Here is a 24309-nt window from a genome sequence, read left to right as displayed (position 1 = left end):
CCGCCCTTTCTCGGGTGTCGGGGGGGGGCATCAGGCTTTCAGGATGGGGACAGTACTTCAAGGGGGGACAGGCAGACCTTCAAGGGGGGACAGGACTTCAAGGGGGGGCAGCCAGAGGAGAGTCGGGGCAGCGAACGGAAAGTCGGGGCGGGTGAAAGGAGAGTCGGGGCGGCATGCGCGGTATACCCGTGAGCGCGGTATATAAAAATTTCTTTACATAAATGTGTGTTTCCTGCGCGCTATACCCGTGTGTGCGTTTTACACGGGTACGCGTTATCTACGTGAAAATACGGTAAGTGACTTGCCCAGGCTGGAGCTTTAAGCACTGCACCACCCTAGAAATCAAATGTAGTTCAAGTGAGCCAAGTAGAGGACAATTCAGCCATTGTGACATCACAGATGAAGTTGGCTCTTATTGGTGGATTGAGGCATTATGACATCACAATACCAGCTCTGGTTATCAGTGGCTGAAACCTTTCACACTATTAAGTCAATTTTCTATATGGTTCTCCCCCAGGGAGATCAGAATGGTTTACATGAATTTATCCAGGTACTCAAGCATTTTTTCCCTGTCCTGGGGGGGGAGGGGGGGCTCACAATCTATCTAATGTACCTGGGGCAATGGGAGATTAAGTGACTTGCCCAGGGTCACAAGGAGCAGCGTGGGTTTGAACCCACAACCTGAGGGTGCTGAGGCTGGAGCTTTAACCACTTTCCCCAAACAAAATTTGAAAACTAAACAAGCACCTTTGGAGCCAAACTTAGAAGCCTAAGCCCTAGTAGTGATTAATTGATTTATTTACTTCTTGGAATTTATTACCATAACCACCTTTCTGAAGAGGTTCAGCCACATACACAGGATCAAGGGGGTGAGGTACTTTGGCTGGCTCTCTTTTCGTAAAGGGAACGCATACGTAAGGCCCAATGTCTACATCTAGACCTGCCGTTCACTCACCTAGAGTTATGAGCTTAATTTACGAGCCTGATGCTGAAAATCAGGGCAAAGCTGCCACCCTCAATCGGCTTTTTTGGCCAACCAGTTTTTATGCATCTACATTTAGAGGAATCTCAGCTGTAGTAAATTTTTGGAGAGGTCAGTTCAGAAGTATTAATTACTCCTTTGAATCTCTCAGGTTTTATTTTCCAGGGGTTTTTTAAGGGTGGTTTTCCCTCCCAGGTACTGGTGCTCAGCGGCTGCTCTGTTAGACCAGAAGAGATCTTATGAAACCTGGGACTTGATTTTCAGCCAACAGTGATCAGCATTTTCCTGCCTCTGCTGGGGTTCTGTGTGGAAATTCAGAACATTCCCAAAATAGCTGATTTTGCATTAGGCACTAAGTGGCCATTTTGAGCGACACTCTTTGGCTAGCCCCAAACAAGCGACCTATCCAAACCTTCCTTGAACCCCTGTAATGTGCTCTGGCCTATCACAACCTCCGGAAGCGCGTTCCATGTGTCCACCACCCTCTGGGTAAAAAAGAACTTCCTGGCATTTGTTTTAAACTTGTCCCCTTTCAGTTTCTCTGAGTGAGCCCTTGTACTTGTGGTTCCCCACAGTCTGAAGAATCTGTCCCTGTCTACCTTCTCTATGCCCTTCAGGATTTTGAAGGTTTCTATCATGTCTCCTCTAAGTCTCCGCTTTTCCAGGGAGAACAACCCCAGCATTTTCAACCTGTCAGCGTATGAAAAGTTTTCTATACCTTTTATCAGTTTAGTCGCTCTTCTCTGGACCCCCTCAAGTACTGTCATGTCCTTCTTGAGGTGCGGCGACCAGTACTGGACACAGTATTCCAGATGTGGGCGAACCATTGCATGATACAACGGCATGATGACTTCCTTCGTCCTGGTTGTGATACCCAACATTCTGTTCGCTTTCTTTGAGGCTGTCGCACATTGTGCCGATGCTTTCAATGTTGAGTCCACCATCACCCCCAGGTCTCTTTCAAGGTAGCTCACCCCTAGCAATGATCCCCCCATTTTGTAGCTGAACATCGGGTTCTTTTTCCCTACATGCATGACCTTGCATTTCTCTATGTTAAAACTCATTTGCCACTTTTTTTGCCCAGTCTTCCAGTCTCGTTAGGTCCCTTTGCAGGTCTTCACAGTCTTCTGTGCTTCTAACCCTGCTGCAGAGTTTGGTGTCATCAGCAAATTTAATAACCTCACATTTCGTCCCCCGTCTCCAGGTCGTTAATAAATATATTAAACAATAGAGGTCCCAGCACCGACCCCTGTGGAACTCCGCTCGTGAACCATTTCCAGTCTGAGTAATGGCCCTTTACTCCAACCCTCTGCTTCCTGCCTGCCAACCAGTGTTTGATCCATCGGTAGATATCTCCTTGCACCCCGTGGCTCCACAGCTTCTTAAGTAGCCGTTCGTGAGGTACCTTGTCGAAGGCTTTTTGGAAGTCAAGGTAAATGATGTCTATGGATTCCCCCTTATCCATCTGGCTGTTTACCCTCAAAGAAGTACAGTAAGTTCGTGAGGCATGACCTTCCCTTGCAGAAGCCAAGCTGGCTCGCCTTCAGTTGTCCCTTGCTTTCTATGTGTTCGCAGATTGTGTCTATGTGTTCGCAGATTGTGTCCTTGACCAGTGCTTCCATCATCTTTCCCAGGACCGAGGTCAAGCTCACCGGCCTGAAGTTTCCCGGGTCCCCCCTTGATCCCTTCTTAAAGATGGGCGTAACATTTGCTATTTTCCAGTCCTCTGGGATCTCCCCAGATTTTAAGGATAGGTTACATATTTGGCGAAGTGTTTCAGCTATTTCGTTTCTCAGCTCTTTTAGTACCCTCGGGTGGATGCCATCCGGACCTGGTGATTTGTCGCTCTTCAGTCTGTCTATCTGTCGGAGGACATCCTCTTGGCTTACCTCTAGTTGGACCAGCTTTTCATCATGGACTCCGTTTATGATCTCCTCGGGTTCTGGGATATTGGATGTGTCCTCTCTCATGAAGACTGACGAGAAGAACTTGTTTAACCTGTCAGCTATCTCTTTTTCCTCCTTTACCACTCCCTTCCTGTCTCCATCGACCAATGGTCCCACTTCCTCCCTGGCTGGTTGTTTCCCCTTCACATACCTGAAGAATAGTTTGAAGTTTCTTGCTTCCCCCGCCAGTCTCTCCTCATATTCTCTTTTCGCTTTCCTGACCACTTGGTGACAGTCTTTTTGGTGCCTTTTGTGCTCCTTCTGGTTTTCTTTTGTTTGGTCCTTTTTCCATTTTCTGAGTTTCAGCTTCTGGTAATCAGAGCTGAGATTGTGATGCTATAATGCCTCATTCCACTAGTGCCTCGTCTGCGTTATGTTAATCAGATTTTCTATTCCGCCTTTATCTATTCAGTTGAAGGTCGAATTACATTCCAAGAGGTTGGACAGTTTGACAGGGACAGAACAGAGGCCTTTGGATTTGGCCAGGACAGGGGGCAAAAGCCTCAAAAATAGCTGGGGATGACAGAAAGTCCAGGCAGCAGCGGTGGATTGCTATAATCCCTATTTAAGTGAGGGGCTCAGCAATTTCACAAGTTGCAACGAATCCATGACATTGTGGCTAACTTAATCGTTGGCAGTAAATGATGGGAGAGGGTAACTTTGATTGCGAAAGAAGCCTGCCCACCTCAGGACGGGCTTGGGTTTTCATCTTTGAGAACAGCTAAATTGATGGTTCCATTTGAGCAGGTCCTAAACAATTATTCGTCAAATAGGACTTTGCTTTACATTAAGTGATTGATCGGATTTTTAACTGAGTAACTGATAGCTGATAATATGGTTGTGGTTATTTGGTTTTATAATTCATTTTGTATGTTTTAATCTGGGTAAAGATGGACTATGGTTATAGCTAAGTGGTTAAATAGTTTGGGCTATTGTCCGGGTCTTGCCACGTCTGGGTACGTAGAACCGACATTGCAGCCATCATGCTGTGGTTCCTCTAACCTGACTGGCTGAAGTATGAGTTGATTGAGGCAGGAAAATCTATTGGTCATGAATTTGAATTGTGGAGGGAAAGTCCATTAGACGCAATTTTAAATTCTGGCGGGAAAGTCTGTTGGTCACATTTTAAAATTCTGTCAGAAATTGAGGTGGCTGGAGAAGACATTTGTCCCAAGTTTCTTTTGGATGAGTGGTTGCCCTGCTTTGTTTATGGAGAGCCCTTTATCTCCAGTGAAGTTATTGGGGTGTCTGCTATCTCTCTCACCTCTTTGAGCCTTCTCCAGGGCTACTATGATTTTTCCATGTTGTAGAGCTTGTGGGATCTCTTGGGCCCTTGCGGCCTTTCCTCTACAGTGTGACCAGTTTCATCAAAGTATGATTGGCCGCAACAGCACTCAGGTTTGAGGATCCACTATGTATAAAGACAAAGTGCAGGCCTTACAGCTCCCCATGAAGAAAGTCACAGTGTGATGGCTGAAACATCAGTTCTACCTACCCAGACACGGCAAGACCTGAACAACTGCAACAATCATGACGCCAGCCGTGGAAGCCTAAGAAAACATAGTTTAGGTTAGTTTATTTATTTAAAAGATTTCTAACCTGCTTAAACCTAAGCAGTTTACAAAATTATCATATAACATAAAAAAAACCATACAAACATCTAACATGCACAGAATTAGTATCCCAGTCCTAATCTGGAAGTCCAAGTGACCCAGATTGGTCAGTGTGAGAGACCCGATGCTGGGCTGCGCACTGCCACTCATCTAATGATTCCACCAAATACATTTCCAAGCTTGGAGTGTATCAGCCCTGGGGACTTAGAACAGCCTCGGTACCTTCCCTTCATAGCTCTGGGGTCCCTCCCACTTTCCAGTCCTGGAGACCTTTCAAATCCTAGCCTTGAGGGTCCCTCATATTCCATCCCCTAGCTCTGGGGATCTCTTTATTCACATTCCTGTGGATTCCTTGGGACCTTTCACCTGAAAGCCTTGAAGATCCCTCTTGTTACGACCCTAAGAACCCCTAATCGCATTCAGAATCTATCCAGTGCAAAGGGGAAAGATCAAAATGACTGTTTGGCAGCTCACCATTCACTAGATGGCATCAAGTCCCATATTATAGCCATGCTGTCCCCTCTCCCCACACTCCTGAATTCTCCTCTCCGACGGAACTGGGGTCCCCTCCTCTCCCACTTCCAGCTGAAAGGCAGAATCCACGTCTCACGCCTGGTAAGGCCGCAGTTTGTAGCTCGCTTTCTGGTGTGTGTCCTCTCAGGAATCATTTATCACATAATTGGCAAATTGGATTTCTGGGATTCCTGAAGGGCTGATCCAGACTGAAAGGGTTTAGCTTTAGACCTACAACAGCTCTTTTGGGAATAAAACAGATTTATTCTTATGACTGATCTGTCTGTGCAATATTAAAGGAGAAATGTCACATCGGTAATCTGGCTTCACTGTGTTTTAAAGTCAAAAAAGCAATTCCACTGTTCAGTGAGTGTGCTCTCTCTCTTCCACTATCCCTGTGCTTCTGCCTTAGACTATCCCTTTCTCTTCAGCTCTGTGCTTTACCCCTAGACTCTCTAACACTCTCTCTTCTGCTGTCCCTGTGTTTCTCCACTAGACTGTCTCTCTCTCTTCTGCTGTCTCTGTGTTTCTCCCCTAGACTGTCCCTCTCTTTCTTCAACTGTCTCCATGCTTCTCCCCTAGACTGTCTCTCTCTCTTCTGCTGTCCCTGTGGTTCTCCCCTAGACTGTCTCTCTCTCTTCTGCTGTCTCTGTGTTTCTCCCCTAGACTGTCCCTCTCTTTCTTCAACTGTCTCCATGCTTCTCCCCTAGACTGTCTCTCTCTCTTCTGCTGTCCCTGTGGTTCTCCCCTAAATTGTCTCTCTCTCTCCTGCTGTCCCTGTGTTTCTCTCCCCTATACTGTCCCTCTCTCTTCTGCTATCTCTGTGCTTCTCCCCTAGTCTATCTATCTCTCTTCTGCTGTCTCTGTGTTTCTCCCCTAGACTGTCCCTTTCTCTTCTGCTGTCCCTGTGGTTCTCCCCTAGACTGTCTCTCTCTCTTCTGCTGTCCCTGTGTTTCTCCCCTAGACTGTCCCTCTCTCTTCTGCTGTCTCTGTGCTTCTCCCCTAGACTGTCTCTCTCTCTTCTGCTGTCCCTGTGGTTCTCCCCTAAATTGTCTCTCTCTCTCCTGCTGTCCCTGTGTTTCTCTCCCCTATACTGTCCCTTTCTCTTCTGCTGTCTCCATGCTTCTCCCCTAGACTGTCTCTCTCTCTTCTGCTGTCCCTGTGTTTATCCCCTAGACTGTCTCTCTCTCTCTTCTGCTGTCCCTGTGTTTCTCCTCTAGACTGTCCCTTTCTCTTCTGCTGTCCCTGTGTTTCTCCCCTAGACTGTCCCTCTCTCTTCTGCTGTCCCTGTGTTTCTCCTCTAGACTGTCCCTTTCTCTTCTGCTGTCTCCATGCTTCTCCCCTAGACTGTCTCTCTCTCTTCCACTATCCCTGTGCTTCTGCCTTAGACTATCCCTTTCTCTTCAGCTCTGTGCTTTACCCCTAGACTCTCTAACACTCTCTCTTCTGCTGTCCCTGTGTTTCTCCACTAGACTGTCTCTCTCTCTTCTGCTGTCTCTGTGTTTCTCCCCTAGACTGTCCCTCTCTTTCTTCAACTGTCTCCATGCTTCTCCCCTAGACTGTCTCTCTCTCTTCTGCTGTCCCTGTGGTTCTCCCCTAGACTGTCTCTCTCTCTTCTGCTGTCTCTGTGTTTCTCCCCTAGACTGTCCCTCTCTTTCTTCAACTGTCTCCATGCTTCTCCCCTAGACTGTCTCTCTCTCTTCTGCTGTCCCTGTGGTTCTCCCCTAAATTGTCTCTCTCTCTCCTGCTGTCCCTGTGTTTCTCTCCCCTATACTGTCCCTCTCTCTTCTGCTATCTCTGTGCTTCTCCCCTAGTCTATCTATCTCTCTTCTGCTGTCTCTGTGTTTCTCCCCTAGACTGTCCCTTTCTCTTCTGCTGTCCCTGTGGTTCTCCCCTAGACTGTCTCTCTCTCTTCTGCTGTCCCTGTGTTTCTCCCCTAGACTGTCCCTCTCTCTTCTGCTATCTCTGTGCTTCTCCCCTAGACTGTCTCTCTCTCTTCTGCTGTCCCTGTGGTTCTCCCCTAAATTGTCTCTCTCTCTCCTGCTGTCCCTGTGTTTCTCTCCCCTATACTGTCCCTTTCTCTTCTGCTGTCTCCATGCTTCTCCCCTAGACTGTCTCTCTCTCTTCTGCTGTCCCTGTGTTTATCCCCTAGACTGTCTCTCTCTCTCTTCTGCTGTCCCTGTGTTTCTCCTCTAGACTGTCCCTTTCTCTTCTGCTGTCCCTGTGTTTCTCCCCTAGACTGTCCCTCTCTCTTCTGCTGTCCCTGTGTTTATCCCCTAGGCCTAGACTGTCTCTCTCTCTCTTCTGCTGTCTCTGTGTTTCTCCTCTAGACTGTCCCTCTCTCTTCTGCTGTCCCTGTGTTTCTCCCCTAGACTGTCCCTCTCTCTTCTGCTGTCCCTGTGTTTCTCCTCTAGACTGTCTCTCTCTCTTCTGCTGTCCCTGTGTTTCTCCCCTAGACTGTCTCTCTCTCTCTTCTGCTGTCTCTGTGCTTCTCCCCTAGTCTATCTCTCTCTCTTCTGCTGTCTCTGTGTTTCTCCCCTAGACTGTCTCTCTCTCTTCTGCTGTCTCTGTGTTTCTCCCCTAGACTGTCCCTCTCTTTCTTCAACTGTCTCCATGCTTCTCCCCTAGACTGTCTCTCTCTCTTCTGCTGTCCCTGTGGTTCTCCCCTAAATTGTCTCTCTCTCTCCTGCTGTCCCTGTGTTTCTCTCCCCTATACTGTCCCTCTCTCTTCTGCTATCTCTGTGCTTCTCCCCTAGTCTATCTATCTCTCTTCTGCTGTCTCTGTGTTTCTCCCCTAGACTGTCCCTCTCTCTTCTGCTGTCCCTGTGGTTCTCCCCTAGACTGTCTCTCTCTCTTCTGCTGTCCCTGTGTTTCTCCCCTAGACTGTCCCTCTCTCTTCTGCTATCTCTGTGCTTCTCCCCTAGTCTATCTCTCTCTCTTCTGCTGTCTCTGTGTTTCTCCCCTAGACTGTCTCTCTCTCTTCTGCTGTCTCTGTGTTTCTCCCCTAGACTGTCCCTCTCTTTCTTCAACTGTCTCCATGCTTCTCCCCTAGACTGTCTCTCTCTCTTCTGCTGTCCCTGTGGTTCTCCCCTAAATTGTCTCTCTCTCTCCTGCTGTCCCTGTGTTTCTCTCCCCTATACTGTCCCTCTCTCTTCTGCTATCTCTGTGCTTCTCCCCTAGTCTATCTATCTCTCTTCTGCTGTCTCTGTGTTTCTTCCCTAGACTGTCCCTTTCTCTTCTGCTGTCTCCATGCTTCTCCCCTAGACTGTCTCTCTCTCTTCTGCTGTCCCTGTGTTTCTCCCCTAGACTGTCTCTCTCTCTCTTCTGCTGTCCCTGTGTTTCTCCTCTAGACTGTCCCTTTCTCTTCTGCTGTCCCTGTGTTTCTCCCCTAGACTGTCCCTCTCTCTTCTGCTGTCCCTGTGTTTATCCCCTAGGCCTAGACTGTCTCTCTCTCTCTTCTGCTGTCTCTGTGTTTCTCCTCTAGACTGTCCCTCTCTCTTCTGCTGTCCCTGTGTTTCTCCCCTAGACTGTCCCTCTCTCTTCTGCTGTCCCTGTGTTTCTCCTCTAGACTGTCTCTCTCTCTTCTGCTGTCCCTGTGTTTCTCCCCTAGACTGTCTCTCTCTCTCTTCTGCTGTCTCTGTGCTTCTCCCCTAGTCTATCTCTCTCTCTTCTGCTGTCTCTGTGTTTCTCCCCTAGACTGTCTCTCTCTCTTCTGCTGTCTCTGTGTTTCTCCCCTAGACTGTCCCTCTCTTTCTTCAACTGTCTCCATGCTTCTCCCCTAGACTGTCTCTCTCTCTTCTGCTGTCCCTGTGGTTCTCCCCTAGACTGTCTCTCTCTCTTCTGCTGTCCCTGTGTTTCTCCCCTAGACTGTCCCTCTCTCTTCTGCTATCTCTGTGCTTCTCCCCTAGTCTATCTCTCTCTCTTCTGCTGTCTCTGTGTTTCTCCCCTAGACTGTCTCTCTCTCTTCTGCTGTCTCTGTGTTTCTCCCCTAGACTGTCCCTCTCTTTCTTCAACTGTCTCCATGCTTCTCCCCTAGACTGTCTCTCTCTCTTCTGCTGTCCCTGTGGTTCTCCCCTAAATTGTCTCTCTCTCTCCTGCTGTCCCTGTGTTTCTCTCCCCTATACTGTCCCTCTCTCTTCTGCTATCTCTGTGCTTCTCCCCTAGTCTATCTATCTCTCTTCTGCTGTCTCTGTGTTTCTCCCCTAGACTGTCCCTCTCTCTTCTGCTGTCCCTGTGTTTCTCCCCTAGACTGTCTCTCTCTCTTCTGCTGTCCCTGTGTTTCTCCCCTAGACTGTCCCTCTCTCTTCTGCTATCTCTGTGCTTCTCCCCTAGTCTATCTCTCTCTCTTCTGCTGTCTCTGTGTTTCTCCCCTAGACTGTCTCTCTCTCTTCTGCTGTCTCTGTGTTTCTCCCCTAGACTGTCCCTCTCTTTCTTCAACTGTCTCCATGCTTCTCCCCTAGACTGTCTCTCTCTCTTCTGCTGTCCCTGTGGTTCTCCCCTAAATTGTCTCTCTCTCTCCTGCTGTCCCTGTGTTTCTCTCCCCTATACTGTCCCTCTCTCTTCTGCTATCTCTGTGCTTCTCCCCTAGTCTATCTATCTCTCTTCTGCTGTCTCTGTGTTTCTTCCCTAGACTGTCCCTTTCTCTTCTGCTGTCTCCATGCTTCTCCCCTAGACTGTCTCTCTCTCTTCTGCTGTCCCTGTGTTTATCCCCTAGACTGTCTCTCTCTCTCTTCTGCTGTCCCTGTGTTTCTCCTCTAGACTGTCCCTTTCTCTTCTGCTGTCCCTGTGTTTCTCCCCTAGACTGTCCCTCTCTCTTCTGCTGTCCCTGTGTTTATCCCCTAGGCCTAGACTGTCTCTCTCTCTCTTCTGCTGTCTCTGTGTTTCTCCTCTAGACTGTCCCTCTCTCTTCTGCTGTCCCTGTGTTTCTCCCCTAGACTGTCCCTCTCTCTTCTGCTGTCCCTGTGTTTCTCCCCTAGACTGTCTCTCTCTCTTCTGCTGTCCCTGTGTTTCTCCCCTAGACTGTCTCTCTCTCTCTTCTGCTGTCTCTGTGCTTCTCCCCTAGTCTATCTCTCTCTCTTCTGCTGTCTCTGTGTTTCTCCCCTAGACTGTCTCTCTCTCTTCTGCTGTCTCTGTGTTTCTCCCCTAGACTGTCCCTCTCTTTCTTCAACTGTCTCCATGCTTCTCCCCTAGACTGTCTCTCTCTCTTCTGCTGTCCCTGTGGTTCTCCCCTAAATTGTCTCTCTCTCTCCTGCTGTCCCTGTGTTTCTCTCCCCTATACTGTCCCTCTCTCTTCTGCTATCTCTGTGCTTCTCCCCTAGTCTATCTATCTCTCTTCTGCTGTCTCTGTGTTTCTCCCCTAGACTGTCCCTTTCTCTTCTGCTGTCTCCATGCTTCTCCCCTAGACTGTCTCTCTCTCTTCTGCTGTCCCTGTGTTTATCCCCTAGACTGTCTCTCTCTCTCTTCTGCTGTCCCTGTGTTTCTCCTCTAGACTGTCCCTTTCTCTTCTGCTGTCCCTGTGTTTCTCCCCTAGACTGTCCCTCTCTCTTCTTGTGTCCCTGTGTTTATCCCCTAGGCCTAGACTGTCTCTCTCTCTCTTCTGCTGTCTCTGTGTTTCTCCTCTAGACTGTCCCTCTCTCTTCTGCTGTCCCTGTGTTTCTCCCCTAGACTGTCCCTCTCTCTTCTGCTGTCCCTGTGTTTCTCCTCTAGACTGTCTCTCTCTCTTCTGCTGTCCCTGTGTTTCTCCCCTAGACTGTCTCTCTCTCTCTTCTGCTGTCTCTGTGCTTCTCCCCTAGTCTGTCTCTCTCTCTTCTGCTGTCCCTGTGTTTCTCCTCTAGACTGTCTCTCTCTCTTCTGCTGTCCCTGTGTTTCTCCCCTAGACTGTCTCTCTCTCTCTTCTGCTGTCTCTGTGCTTCTCCCCTAGTCTGTCTCTCTCTCTTCTGCTGTCCCTGTGGTTCTCCCCTAGACTGTCTCTCTCTCTTCTGCTGTCTCTGTGTTTCTCCCCTAGACTGTCCCTCTCTTTCTTCAACTGTCTCCATGCTTCTCCCCTAGACTGTCTCTCTCTCTTCTGCTGTCCCTGTGGTTCTCCCCTAGACTGTCTCTCTCTCTTCTGCTGTCCCTGTGTTTCTCCCCTAGACTGTCCCTCTCTCTTCTGCTATCTCTGTGCTTCTCCCCTAGTCTATCTCTCTCTCTTCTGCTGTCTCTGTGTTTCTCCCCTAGACTGTCTCTCTCTCTTCTGCTGTCTCTGTGTTTCTCCCCTAGACTGTCCCTCTCTTTCTTCAACTGTCTCCATGCTTCTCCCCTAGACTGTCTCTCTCTCTTCTGCTGTCCCTGTGGTTCTCCCCTAAATTGTCTCTCTCTCTCCTGCTGTCCCTGTGTTTCTCTCCCCTATACTGTCCCTCTCTCTTCTGCTATCTCTGTGCTTCTCCCCTAGTCTATCTATCTCTCTTCTGCTGTCTCTGTGTTTCTCCCCTAGACTGTCCCTTTCTCTTCTGCTGTCCCTGTGGTTCTCCCCTAGACTGTCTCTCTCTCTTCTGCTGTCCCTGTGTTTCTCCCCTAGACTGTCCCTCTCTCTTCTGCTATCTCTGTGCTTCTCCCCTAGTCTATCTCTCTCTCTTCTGCTGTCTCTGTGTTTCTCCCCTAGACTGTCTCTCTCTCTTCTGCTGTCTCTGTGTTTCTCCCCTAGACTGTCCCTCTCTTTCTTCAACTGTCTCCATGCTTCTCCCCTAGACTGTCTCTCTCTCTTCTGCTGTCCCTGTGGTTCTCCCCTAAATTGTCTCTCTCTCTCCTGCTGTCCCTGTGTTTCTCTCCCCTATACTGTCCCTCTCTCTTCTGCTATCTCTGTGCTTCTCCCCTAGTCTATCTATCTCTCTTCTGCTGTCTCTGTGTTTCTTCCCTAGACTGTCCCTTTCTCTTCTGCTGTCTCCATGCTTCTCCCCTAGACTGTCTCTCTCTCTTCTGCTGTCCCTGTGTTTATCCCCTAGACTGTCTCTCTCTCTCTTCTGCTGTCCCTGTGTTTCTCCTCTAGACTGTCCCTTTCTCTTCTGCTGTCCCTGTGTTTCTCCCCTAGACTGTCCCTCTCTCTTCTGCTGTCCCTGTGTTTATCCCCTAGGCCTAGACTGTCTCTCTCTCTCTTCTGCTGTCTCTGTGTTTCTCCTCTAGACTGTCCCTCTCTCTTCTGCTGTCCCTGTGTTTCTCCCCTAGACTGTCCCTCTCTCTTCTGCTGTCCCTGTGTTTCTCCTCTAGACTGTCTCTCTCTCTTCTGCTGTCCCTGTGTTTCTCCCCTAGACTGTCTCTCTCTCTCTTCTGCTGTCTCTGTGCTTCTCCCCTAGTCTATCTCTCTCTCTTCTGCTGTCTCTGTGTTTCTCCCCTAGACTGTCTCTCTCTCTTCTGCTGTCTCTGTGTTTCTCCCCTAGACTGTCCCTCTCTTTCTTCAACTGTCTCCATGCTTCTCCCCTAGACTGTCTCTCTCTCTTCTGCTGTCCCTGTGGTTCTCCCCTAAATTGTCTCTCTCTCTCCTGCTGTCCCTGTGTTTCTCTCCCCTATACTGTCCCTCTCTCTTCTGCTATCTCTGTGCTTCTCCCCTAGTCTATCTATCTCTCTTCTGCTGTCTCTGTGTTTCTCCCCTAGACTGTCCCTTTCTCTTCTGCTGTCTCCATGCTTCTCCCCTAGACTGTCTCTCTCTCTTCTGCTGTCCCTGTGTTTATCCCCTAGACTGTCTCTCTCTCTCTTCTGCTGTCCCTGTGTTTCTCCTCTAGACTGTCCCTTTCTCTTCTGCTGTCCCTGTGTTTCTCCCCTAGACTGTCCCTCTCTCTTCTTGTGTCCCTGTGTTTATCCCCTAGGCCTAGACTGTCTCTCTCTCTCTTCTGCTGTCTCTGTGTTTCTCCTCTAGACTGTCCCTCTCTCTTCTGCTGTCCCTGTGTTTCTCCCCTAGACTGTCCCTCTCTCTTCTGCTGTCCCTGTGTTTCTCCTCTAGACTGTCTCTCTCTCTTCTGCTGTCCCTGTGTTTCTCCCCTAGACTGTCTCTCTCTCTCTTCTGCTGTCTCTGTGCTTCTCCCCTAGTCTGTCTCTCTCTCTTCTGCTGTCCCTGTGTTTCTCCTCTAGACTGTCTCTCTCTCTTCTGCTGTCCCTGTGTTTCTCCCCTAGACTGTCTCTCTCTCTCTTCTGCTGTCTCTGTGCTTCTCCCCTAGTCTGTCTCTCTCTCTTCTGCTGTCCCTGTGGTTCTCCCCTAGACTGTCTCTCTCTTCTGCTGTCTCTGAGCTTCTCCCCTAGTCTATCTCTCTCTCTTCTGCTGTCTCTGTGTTTCTCCCCTAGACTGTCCCTTTCTCTTCTGCTGTCTCCATGCTTCTTCCCTAGACTGTCCCTCTCTCTTCTGCTGTCCCTGTGTTTCTCCCCTAGACTGTCCCTCTCTCTTCTGCTGTCCCTGTGCTTCTCCCCTAGACTGTCCCTCTCTCTTCTGCTGTCCCTGTGTTTCTTCCCTAGACTGTCTCTCTCTCGTCTGCTGTCCCTGTGTTTCTCCCCTAGACTGTCTCTCTCTCGTCTGCTGTCTCTATGTTTCTCCCCTAGACTGTCTCTCTCTCTTCTGCTGTCTCCGTGTTTCTCCCCTAGACTGTTCCTCTCTCTTCTGCTGTCCCTGTGTTTCTCCTCTAGACTGTCTCTCTCTCTTCTGCTGTCCCTGTGTTTCTCCCCTAGACTCTCTCTCTCTCTCTTCTGCTGTCTCTGTGCTTCTCCCCTAGTCTGTCTCTCTCTCTTCTGCTGTCCCTGTGGTTCTCCCCTAGACTGTCTCTCTCTTCTGCTGTCTCTGAGCTTCTCCTCTAGACTGTCCCTCTCGCTCCTCCTAGCTCTGTGTTTGTGCCTTAGATTGTCTCTCTTGACTATCCCCCGTTCTTCAGCATCAGCTTCCGTTTCTTTCCCCTTACCTATGAGTGTGGCCTAGGGACCAGGTCTACGATTCTCCCTTCTCATCCTCTTAATTCAGCAGAAGTTTTCTTCCGTTCTTGTTTGTAGCCTGCAGATCCATTCTCAATTCCCCTGCAGGACAAAGACTCCAAATGGGTTTGTTTGATTATTTCATGACATGAACAAACCTCACTCCTAAGCCAAGATATGTTGGTTCTCCCAATCCCTCTCATGGGACTTTCTCTACGCTCCCTCTTGCTTCTCCTTCTTATCATTTCTAACAGACTAGCAGACCCATGCAGCACTGTATTGACATCTATAGGAGAAGCAGTCTCTTCTCCAGTGAGCTTGCCTTATAGTCAATGCAAGCATACATGACAAGAGATTTTAGAAGAATTTTCTTATTATAGCAAAGATGTGAAAGCAAACTCCAACAGGTGAGGTTTTACAACCAGAGAGGGAGGATAATGCACTGACTTAGGATGTCTGTTCTGACCAATGGCCACGGTTTGAAGTGTGCAGTGATTAAAGCCTACGTTACATTCAAACATACCTCGTTAATAGTTGTTGAAGGTTGATCATCTGTGGGATATTGGGTAGTAAGCTCTGGTTGCAAGACTTGAAGCAGGAATTAGCAGTGGAGAAATAAGAATAAATGGGAGTGATGTGCCAATATGATTACTTTTGGATGTGAGCAATAAAGCCTGAACTGTATTCAGAAGTGGTTGGGACTGACTGGTAAAGAAGGCAGAAGCAGAAGAGGGATTCAGTGGTTGTGATACGAAGCTTGAATAGATGGTTCTACACAAGACCCTGAAGGGGTGAGTTGCAGTAGAATAAGGGGGAGACAAGGAGTGGATGAGAATTTTGGTAGCATGTTCAGAGATGGACAGAGTCATTTTGAAAGGAAGAACTGATCCACTATAGCAGTATGTAGAGAAGCAGAGACAGGCATCAAGGATGATCATGAGGTTATGGAATTGGAAGGAGCAGAGAACGAGAGGGAAGAGGGCAACTTGATTTTGGAGGAAATATAAGGAGCTCTGTCTCGGCCATGGTGGAACATCAGGTGCTATAGGGTTTCATTCTCTCTTGTGTCCCCTCTCTCCACCTCTGTCTTTTAAAATTAGGAATGATTTAACTCCCAGGCTGTGTTTCCTAGGATTCCTCTCTCCTAGTCTCTTTTACGTGTTTCAGAGCTGTTCTCTCAACCCCTGTCCCTAAGTGTGTGCCCTATGCTCCCTCCCCCAGTAGAATAATAAGTATTGGCAGTTAAAGACCCAAAAGGCCCATCTAGTCTGCCCAGTAATAAATTTAGGATTCTGACTGCCACTCTGCAGAGGTTAAGTAAGGGCAGAGGATAGGGAAGGTTGGGATCTGATTGCTTGAGGTCCCCGCTTTCCCTGTGCCACACTTAGAGCTCCTCTGTGCTGGAAGTTTGCATTAATGAGCAGTAAATAGAATTCAGAATAAGGTTTTGATTGTGTGAGCAGCTGTTTAGGCATCAGATTAATAGGCGTGTGATAATTAGTGTGAACTGTCCAAGGACATAGGGAGGAAATAGATACTGGAAGCAAGAACATGACACATTCCCTGTCCTTTTTGTAATAGAGAGATCTTTGTAGTCTCACTCCCCTCACCTCTTCAATTCAATACCCAGGACACAGATCTTTCTGCTCCCCCCCAACATTCAATTTCTATGACACAGACTTCTCTACTCTCCCACAAAAATCTTTCTACTCCCCCTAAGTATCAATACACAGGATACAGATCTCTCTAATCTCCAGAGTCTCATGAGGATTGGCATGGTTGGAATTCTGAGGGAGAAGGTGATGATGCTTTGGGGTATGAAGCAGGAAATTGTGAAATTTACAAACTATGTACCTTCTCCATCATTCTGATGTGATGACGTCTCATCTGGTCTCTTCTTCTCTTCTCTAGGCTATTAAGCAGAGTGTCTACAGATGACCGGCGCCTGTCCTCCCGCTGTGGATCCTTCATCAAGACAGAGCGGTTGAGTCCTTCGTCAGTTATCGATACAGCCAGCCACCACAGCCCTAGTGGCTCTTCCGATGCCAGTGGGGGCTACGGACTTGCCCTAGGAGGCTTGGATTCACCGCCCATGTTCACAAGTACGGGGCTTGGTGTGGGCTCCTGTCACAAACGCTATGGGGACTGTAGTAGTGTTGTCATGGAGGATTCTCCAACTAAGTGTGAATACATGTTAAATGCCATTCCTAAGCGTCTCTGCTTAGTATGTGGAGATATTGCGTCTGGATATCACTACGGTGTGGCCTCCTGTGAGGCTTGCAAAGCCTTCTTCAAGAGAACCATCCAAGGTAGAGTCCAGCGTGAGTGTTACCATTTCTCAAATTCCTGGAGACCCTCCAACATCTAGTGATTGCCATTTTCCTGGGGTGGGAGGCACATCTGATACCTGGTATAGTGTGAGACCTACCATTTGTCTAATGGGGAGCCTTACTGAGAGAAGGTATAGGGTGTGTCACTTGGATGAATTTCTTTTCGATTAAGTGCAGATTACAATCGAGATAACCTCAACAAATGAGGGAACTTACAAATAGATAAAATTCAAGAATACATTAAGCACGTATGTTTTAAGAACTTTTTGAAAACACAAAGAGGTATCAAATTGCCTAATTTGAAGAGAAACAGAGAAACATGATGGCAGATAAAAGCCAAATGGTCCATCCGCAGCATCCACTATCTCTCCCTCTACCTGTTCCATGCTTTCTAGAACTCCGACACACTTTGTTTCCCCCCCACGCATCTACCACGCTTTCTGTAAAAAAGTATTTCCTCAGATTACTCCGGAGCCTATCACCTCTTAACTTCATCCTATGCCCTCTCATTGCAGAGTTTCCTTTCATATGAAAGAGACTCGACTCATGCACATTTACATCACGTAGGTATTTAAATGTCTCTATCACATCTCCCCTCTCCTGCCTTTCCTCCAAAGTCTACAGATTGAGATCTTTAAGTCTGTCTCCCATATGCCTTATGAGAAAGCTGATTCCAAACTGAGACTCCTGATAAGCAAAAGTAAATGACAATCTTTTTCAGCTAAAAAATGCTTAGGAATTCTTAAGCAATGAGCTAGCCTCTCCGAAGTAACGCCATAAATTGATTGAAATACTAAACATTAAACTTTAAATTTGATCCTAGACTTCGCTGGTAACCAATACAATCTCATAAATGGAGAGGCTCTCTCAAAGTTCCCCAAATAAAAAATTAATCTCTCTACAGTGTTTTGTAATAACTGTAGTTTATTCAACAATTTTTCAGCAATACTGTTATATATTGAATTACAATTGTCCAGGTAAGGAAGTACAACAGATTATGCAATAATTCTGAATCCAAGAGAACAAATCTCAGCTGTCTTAGTCTAAAGAAACCCAAAAAAACAGAGAAGGCAACTAGGTGGTACTCAATTCTTTTATTAAAGTCAAGACTCGACACGTATGTGTTTCGACCAAAGGGCTGCCTCAGGAGTCTATAAACCAACCAAAATAACAAATGAAGAAATATATAATATAAAATAATACGTGAAAAGTAAATACACATGTCATCAATACAGGAACCATTACATTAAAATCAAAAGTATCTGAAAACTAAAAATAACATAACGTTTAAAAACATAAAAGAACCATTATGAGACTGAACAAGGAATGTGACATTGTAAATAGTATATGATTTCCGTAGTGTGGTGCAAGTAGAGTGGACTACTGCAATTCTCTTTATTTGGGAGTTACTGAAGTGAAGATGAGGGCACTGCAAATGTTAATTAACTCTGCCGCAAGACTGATTACTGGGGTTTCAAGAATGACTCATATAACCCCAGTGTTGAAACAACTGCAGCAGAGAGTACAGTTTAAGATTCCCTCAATTATACAGCAAATCTTATATCACTAAAGGGGTTTTGTGAATCTATCAACCCAGAAAATGGGCCTTTTCTCCTCAAACAGAGGAGATTGAGAGGGGACATGACTGAAACATTCAAGGTACTGAAGGGAATAGACTTAGTAGTTAAGGACAGGCTGTTCACCCTCTCCAAGGTAGGGAGAACGAGAGGGCACTCTCTGAAGTTGAAAGGGGATAGATTCCGTACGAATGTAAGGAAGTTCTTCTTCACCCAGAGAGTGGTGGAAAGCTGGAACGCTCTTCCAGAGGCTATTATAGGGGAAAACACCCTCCAAGGATTCAAGACAAAGTTTCTGCTGAACAAGGACGTGCGCTGGTAGGGCTAGTCTCAGTTAGGGTGCTGGTCTTAGACCAGAGGGCCGCCGTGTGAGCGGACTGCTGGGCATGATGGACCACTGGTCTGACTCAGCAGTGGCAATTCTTATGTTCTTATGAAACTGAATTTGAAGAAAATGGGGAAAACGCAATTATTTGTCAACGCCTTCATGTGCTAATGCTATTTGCTGTTAATGCTTTCCCGTCCTGTAAATGTTTTTATGGTATTTTGTCTTTCCATCTTGTAGGATGAATTTAAAAGATGGTTTTAATAATGATATCATCAGTTAATGTTTTATTGTGTTTGTCTTGTTTAAACATGTTTAGCATTTTTCATTTGTATGCATGTAATTTTGTAAACCGCATAGTTTTTATGCGGTATATCCATTTTAAAATAAATAAATATATCAAGAAGAAGAACGTCAGAGCCCTAAGCAGTAAATTAAATTTTAGAAATCTCCGAAAACAACAAAAAAGCAAAATTCCGTCTATGAACATTTCCACAAACATAGTTAGGCCTTATTATGGAACTTGTTGATTAAAATCAAAGGTTTAAAAACATACTAAATTTGTATGAAAAAAGCAATGTTATGAAAAATGATGAGAAATACAATAATCTTATGCAGATACAAATCTTATTGTGCTGAAACATGAAATATAAAAACCTTGAAATGTATTATGTAACTGCTCAGTCTAAAGAAAGCCTGAATCTGATTTTCAAAAGTTAGTTTGGCGTCTACTATAATCCCAAGAATTGTCGATCTATCTTCTATCTTTAAAGCTTCGCCAGACAATAATCTCAACTCTTTGTCCAGTAACAACCAATAGTTGCCAAACCAAATTACCTTTGTCTTTGTACGGTTCAGTTTCAAAGTGTTGTTACACCTCAGCTATAATTTCTTTCCAAAAAAGTCATAGTCCATTTAGGTTTCTTTGTTCCACTGCTCTTCAATGGACTGCAAGACTTCTATTTCTCTGGGTGGGGGCCCCATTTGATAACTGATGCAGTGTGGGACCTCCCTGATACCTAGTATAGTATCAAGACTTGCCAGTTCTTTGGGGTGGGGCTCTTTGAAATCCAGGGTGGTGATTTCTCTAGCATGGGGTCTCTCTGATACCTGGTGTGGTATGAAATTTACCTTTTTTTCGTGAACCCCAGTGGCAGCTTTTGCCCTGAAAAGCTTACCCAGCGCTTTACGTTGATCCCAGAAAGACCAGGGTTACAACAGCGGTGCCCAACATGGAGTGAAAGGTTTCATTTCTGTTGAGAAAATATATTGGAATATTATTTTGATCCATTTTGAAAAAAAATATATCAGTCCTGATTACTGAGGACTACACACATATCTGGGCATATTACCAAAGCAAGTGCAATTTCATCAACAAATGAGGGTTGTTTGAGGACCCAGGCCAGGATGTGAAGCTGCTTAGGATAGGAGAGGCAGCTGAATTAGGGTTACTATATGTCCCCAGAAAAAGGAGGATGGATTTAGACATCTGGGTTTTACTTCCATTTTCTGGAGCCCTATGGTAGCCCTAGGCTGAGCGCCATGGCGGTGGTTCGCGCAGGTGAGAAGGAACACCAGCAGAGGAGAAGTTTCCCAAGCAGGTAATGCTGCAGAAGGTAGGCTCTCAGGAACATCATTACGTTCTCTGATGAGATTTCCGTGGAAGAGGAGGAGGAGATAAATAATAACCACATCCTGGTTCCCACAAGGAGACAGTGAGGCAAGGAGGATAATGATGGTGGGAGACAATGGTTGGAGAGTGGCAAGAGTGTGTCAGAGGGCCCCCAACCCCAATGTCATTAGGTACTTTGGCTCAGACCACATTTGCTGCTGATGGTAGGGGTGTGGTGGGGCAGTCAGAAGGTGCTCAATGCCTTTGCAATTGCAGTGCCACACTTGTGGATTGATTTACGAGGTATTTATATACCATCTATCAAGGTTATCTAAGCGGTTTACAATCAGGTACTCAAGCATTTTCCCTATCTGTCCCAGTGGGCTCACAATCTATTTAACGTACCTGTGTGGGGAGAGTGCAGAAGCAGCAACTGATTCCAGGGGCGACTGCTTCAGATTAGGACTGTCCAAGAGCAGTTATCCCAGGAAGAATGGATTATGAACAACTTCCACTCAACAACTGGAGGAACTGACCCAGGGGAAAGCTAAAATGGGAGAAAAGTAGGACCTTCCCCTGAATTCTGGAAAAGTCAGACCTCATCCAAGTAAACCCAACATTCAGAATGGGGTTTCTTGTGTCCCAAGAAATTGGTAGGAGTGGGCTGAGGACAGGTGGACCTCTGAGGGTTCATTTCCCACCTCCACCACAGAGTGAAGACCAACCAGGTAGCTAATCAAGGAAAAAGGGGGGTGTAGTGGTGGAGTGGGTAGTTCAGAGTCAGGAGATGGATCAATTTGAGTGGGCAGACCTAAGGTACATATGCTTGAAGACTGAGCATGCACATCCTGATCTGCTGCTGAGGAAATTGGATTCCTATGTTGACTGTTCCCATCCCCATGAATCACCTTCAGGACTCTTGGACAGAGCCAGGTCAGGCTACAAATGAGACGTTGAGTTGGGCTGATTGCTATATCAGACACCTGGCATGGGACCTATAGCAGGTCTGGTATCCATACATCCTGCTCTAGGTGATGAGTGTGTTGGAAGCCCAGCAAGAAACCTGGATCAAAAGTGAGTTCTTTGATCGGATGCGATTAGATCCCACCTTCAGAGGACCCCGGAAGTATACCAACAGTATTTGGATTGGCAGGTTGGATGTTCCATGCATAAACACTTTGTGGAAGTGGTGGATTGATACTACTCCCGAAAATACTACAGTGTTACTCGTTTTGTATTAGAAAGAGCCTTGGTTAAGAAAATCAACCTTGATTGGTATGCTTAAAAAAAAAAAGAGAAAAAGTCAGGATGGAGGGAGATGGAAACAGTATTGTTGAAGGGTAACTTGGGAAATGCAAGGATAAGTTTATACTGGGGAGTGAAATAGCTGCCTGTAAAAAAAAAACAACCTAATAAAATATACCTAGAAGAACTGTGACCATGATGTGAAGTTTGTTTAAGATGTTTGATGGAAGGATTATAGTAATAATTTTCCCTCTTTCAGGAAGGAAAGAACTAGAAAATCATAATACAGACCAATGAAGAGTTATGTATGGCTGCATTGTTTAATTAATATATACATCAGTGTGTGTATTCAAAGTTGGGTTAATTATGCTGAGGATGAATGAATCCCCTTTGAGGACAGAGAAAAAATGATTCTCAGAAATGATGAAAAATCATTTTTTGATTGACCCCAGGGAGAATGTGACCCCCTTAGGAAATCAGGATGCTGCTGGCACGACTAGCACCAGGGGGTTGTTATCACCTTGTGGTGGGAGGAGAATTATGAGAGGTTTGATAGTCCCACCCAATGAGGTGGAGTATGGGAAATAAAAGTGTGTGAGTGGGAAGGATCTGGTTCTTTGGTTGCCTGTCCCCTGTCATGGAGGAAACCCAGGACTCAGGCAACTGAGTAAGGAAGAAGGTAGATTGAAGAGGGAGTTTGCAGGCTGTAAGTGGTGGGACAAAGAAGTTATGATGAAAAGGAGAGACTTTCAGGGAAGTGGAAGAAGGGATAGTCCCCCAGAGGTTGGGAGTGGGGAAGGGGAGCCTCACTCCTGGGAGAACCTGTTGCAAGGAGAGGGAAAGCACTCTAAAGGAACAAATCTGACATTGGATTGCCTGGTCTGGGATTAGCAAAGACTGCGTGAAAAGGGGGAACAAGATCTTGACTGTGAGCTGTGACAATTGTACATGGATGAACTTGGTGGAACTGTAACTAGTTAAACTACACTGTTGAGACTTCTTTTAAGTAAAGAGTTAAGAGGAACCATTCTGCTCATTCTTTGCATGAGCCCCACTCTTTTCCAGACTTCACCCTCTTCCCAACTTTTAAGGGTCTCCAAAACATCTAAAATAGCATTAGGAACTCTTTAACAATTCCAAAGCTAACTCCGGAGTCTCTTTTCCAGATTTTCTCACATATCATAAAAGCATCTCTTTTATCCTCAGAATACATCCTTATGTGGCTGGCTCTGGTAAAGAGCTAAGCAGATCTCTTCCATTGCATTTTTTTCTTACATCCCCTTCTTCCAAAATCCTTGAAATGGAACAATTTATTTTTATCATCTCAGCAATGTCTATTAGAACTTGATAAGAACATGGACCTTCCTTCTTCTAAATCGAGTTCTGCCCTCATTTAGAATAATCCTAGATTAAAAAATTAACAATAACACATTTTTCAGGAAAGAATGGACTATTTAATAAATGTGATTTCTGGATTAATTAATTGACAAAATTACTAATCAACTGAAATCCTTTCAAGACTTAACAAATGCAATTCGCCCTTCATCCAAGCCAGTATTATCATTGGATGCAATTAAAGCTATTGTCTTTCAGATGCGATTTTACAACCTCCTTCTATTTTATATTTATTAATGGTCATGCACAATGAGCTTTTTGAAACACTGAAAGAGTTCAGACCCTCTAATACAATCCTTGACTCTTGCCCATCCAGCCTCAAGTTTCAAGTTTATTTAAAATTTCTTATATCGCCTAATCAAGTCTTCTAGGCGGTGTACAAAAAATGCCAAAACAATGCGCCAATTAAAATACAATATGAACAAAGACAAACCAAGGGAAATGACAATTTATAAAGATATTGACGGACTGGAACAAAAGGGAAGAAGGGTTGGAACTGCAATTGATAGAAAGAAAGAGAACATTCAAAGGAAAGAATAAAGGGAGAAGGAAACTGAAGATAGAAACCTTTCCTGAATCTAAGTCGTCCTTAGAAGGACGGTTTAAGTTCAAAAGCATCAAGGAATAAAAATGTCTTTAACTTCGCCGTAAAATTGGCAAGAGTTGTTATTTCACTGAAGACGCCTTGGCAGAATCCATCCTTCCTATCATAAACGCCTCCCTATCAACTGGTCACCGGAATTGATAGACCGATGAAGGCGTTTCTTATGTTCTTATGTAAGAAGGGTACAGTTAGAAGGATATAGATAAGGTTAAAAAATAAAATAAAATAAAAAGAGGGATTGAATGGATAAAGGGGTACATATAGATGACTACTACGCAGGTCCTAGACCTGATGGGCCGCCACGTGAGTGGACTGCTGGGCACGATGGACCTCTGGTCTGACCCAGCAGAGGCACTTCTTATGTTCTTATGTTCTAAGGTTCCACTCAGCTGGAAATCTGCCCTTATTAAGCCCACCCTGATGAAACCAACCCTCAACCCAAACGACCCAAGCAACTACCAACTTTTATCTCTAAACTCTTGGAAGGGATAGTGCTCCACTGACCACAACCATTCATAGAGAGCAAGGAGCCCCACCCCCTTTTCAATCTGGTTTTCGAGCAGGCCATAACACAGAGTCAGTTCTCATAGACATCATTGATGACAGCTGGTCAATGCTCAATAAAGTCTAGTACTACTAGACTTAAGCGCTGCCTTTGACACCATTAATCATCAGCTCCTACTGAACAGATTCACTGACCTTGGAATCAAGAACTCTGTTATTCAATGGTTCGCCTCTTTCCTAAATCAGTGAACACAAACTTTGCTGCTAGGCCCAAACAAATCAGAATCCAAACCCATGAAATATGGAGTTCCCCAGGGTGCTTTGCTGTCCCCACTCCTATTCAACCTGCATATCAGACCAGTCATTGATTTTGCCCATAAATACAGCATCAAAATCTACTCCTATGCTGATGACATACAACTATTGCTCCTGCTAGGTGAGAACCAATCTGCCCAACTTGCTAGCCTCCAACACTGCCTCTCAGACATGAAGAACTGAATGACGGACAATAAACTCCAGCTGAATGCCTCTAAGACATAAATCCTCTGAATCAGAAAGAAAAACACCAGTTTCACCCACCTGACACTATCTTGGGAATCCACCTCCCTAACAGCAAAGGACCAGGTGCGCAGCCTTGGAGTGATATTGCTTGGTCACCTGTCCCTCTCCGCCCACATTTTGCAGGTAGTCTCCACTTCCTTCTATTACTTGCGTCAACTACGGAGGATCAGACCTTAC

General features: G+C 46.0%; 1 protein-coding gene across 1 annotated transcript in view; it reads left to right on the top strand.

The window, feature by feature from the left end:
• Positions 1-24309, top strand: part of ESRRB (estrogen related receptor beta) — a 70056-nt gene that overhangs the window by 11955 nt on the left and 33792 nt on the right. Inside the window, exon 2 of the mRNA XM_033952697.1 lies at positions 15891-16288. Coding sequence (XP_033808588.1) covers positions 15891-16288 — 398 coding nt within the window. The remainder of the gene's footprint in view (positions 1-15890; positions 16289-24309) is intronic.

Source organism: Geotrypetes seraphini, chromosome 7 (genome assembly GCF_902459505.1).
Source record: "Geotrypetes seraphini chromosome 7, aGeoSer1.1, whole genome shotgun sequence".
Lineage (NCBI taxonomy): Eukaryota > Metazoa > Chordata > Amphibia > Gymnophiona > Dermophiidae > Geotrypetes > Geotrypetes seraphini.
The sequence above is the reverse complement of the archived record's forward strand: the minus strand, read 5'-3'. Positions and strand labels throughout refer to the sequence as shown.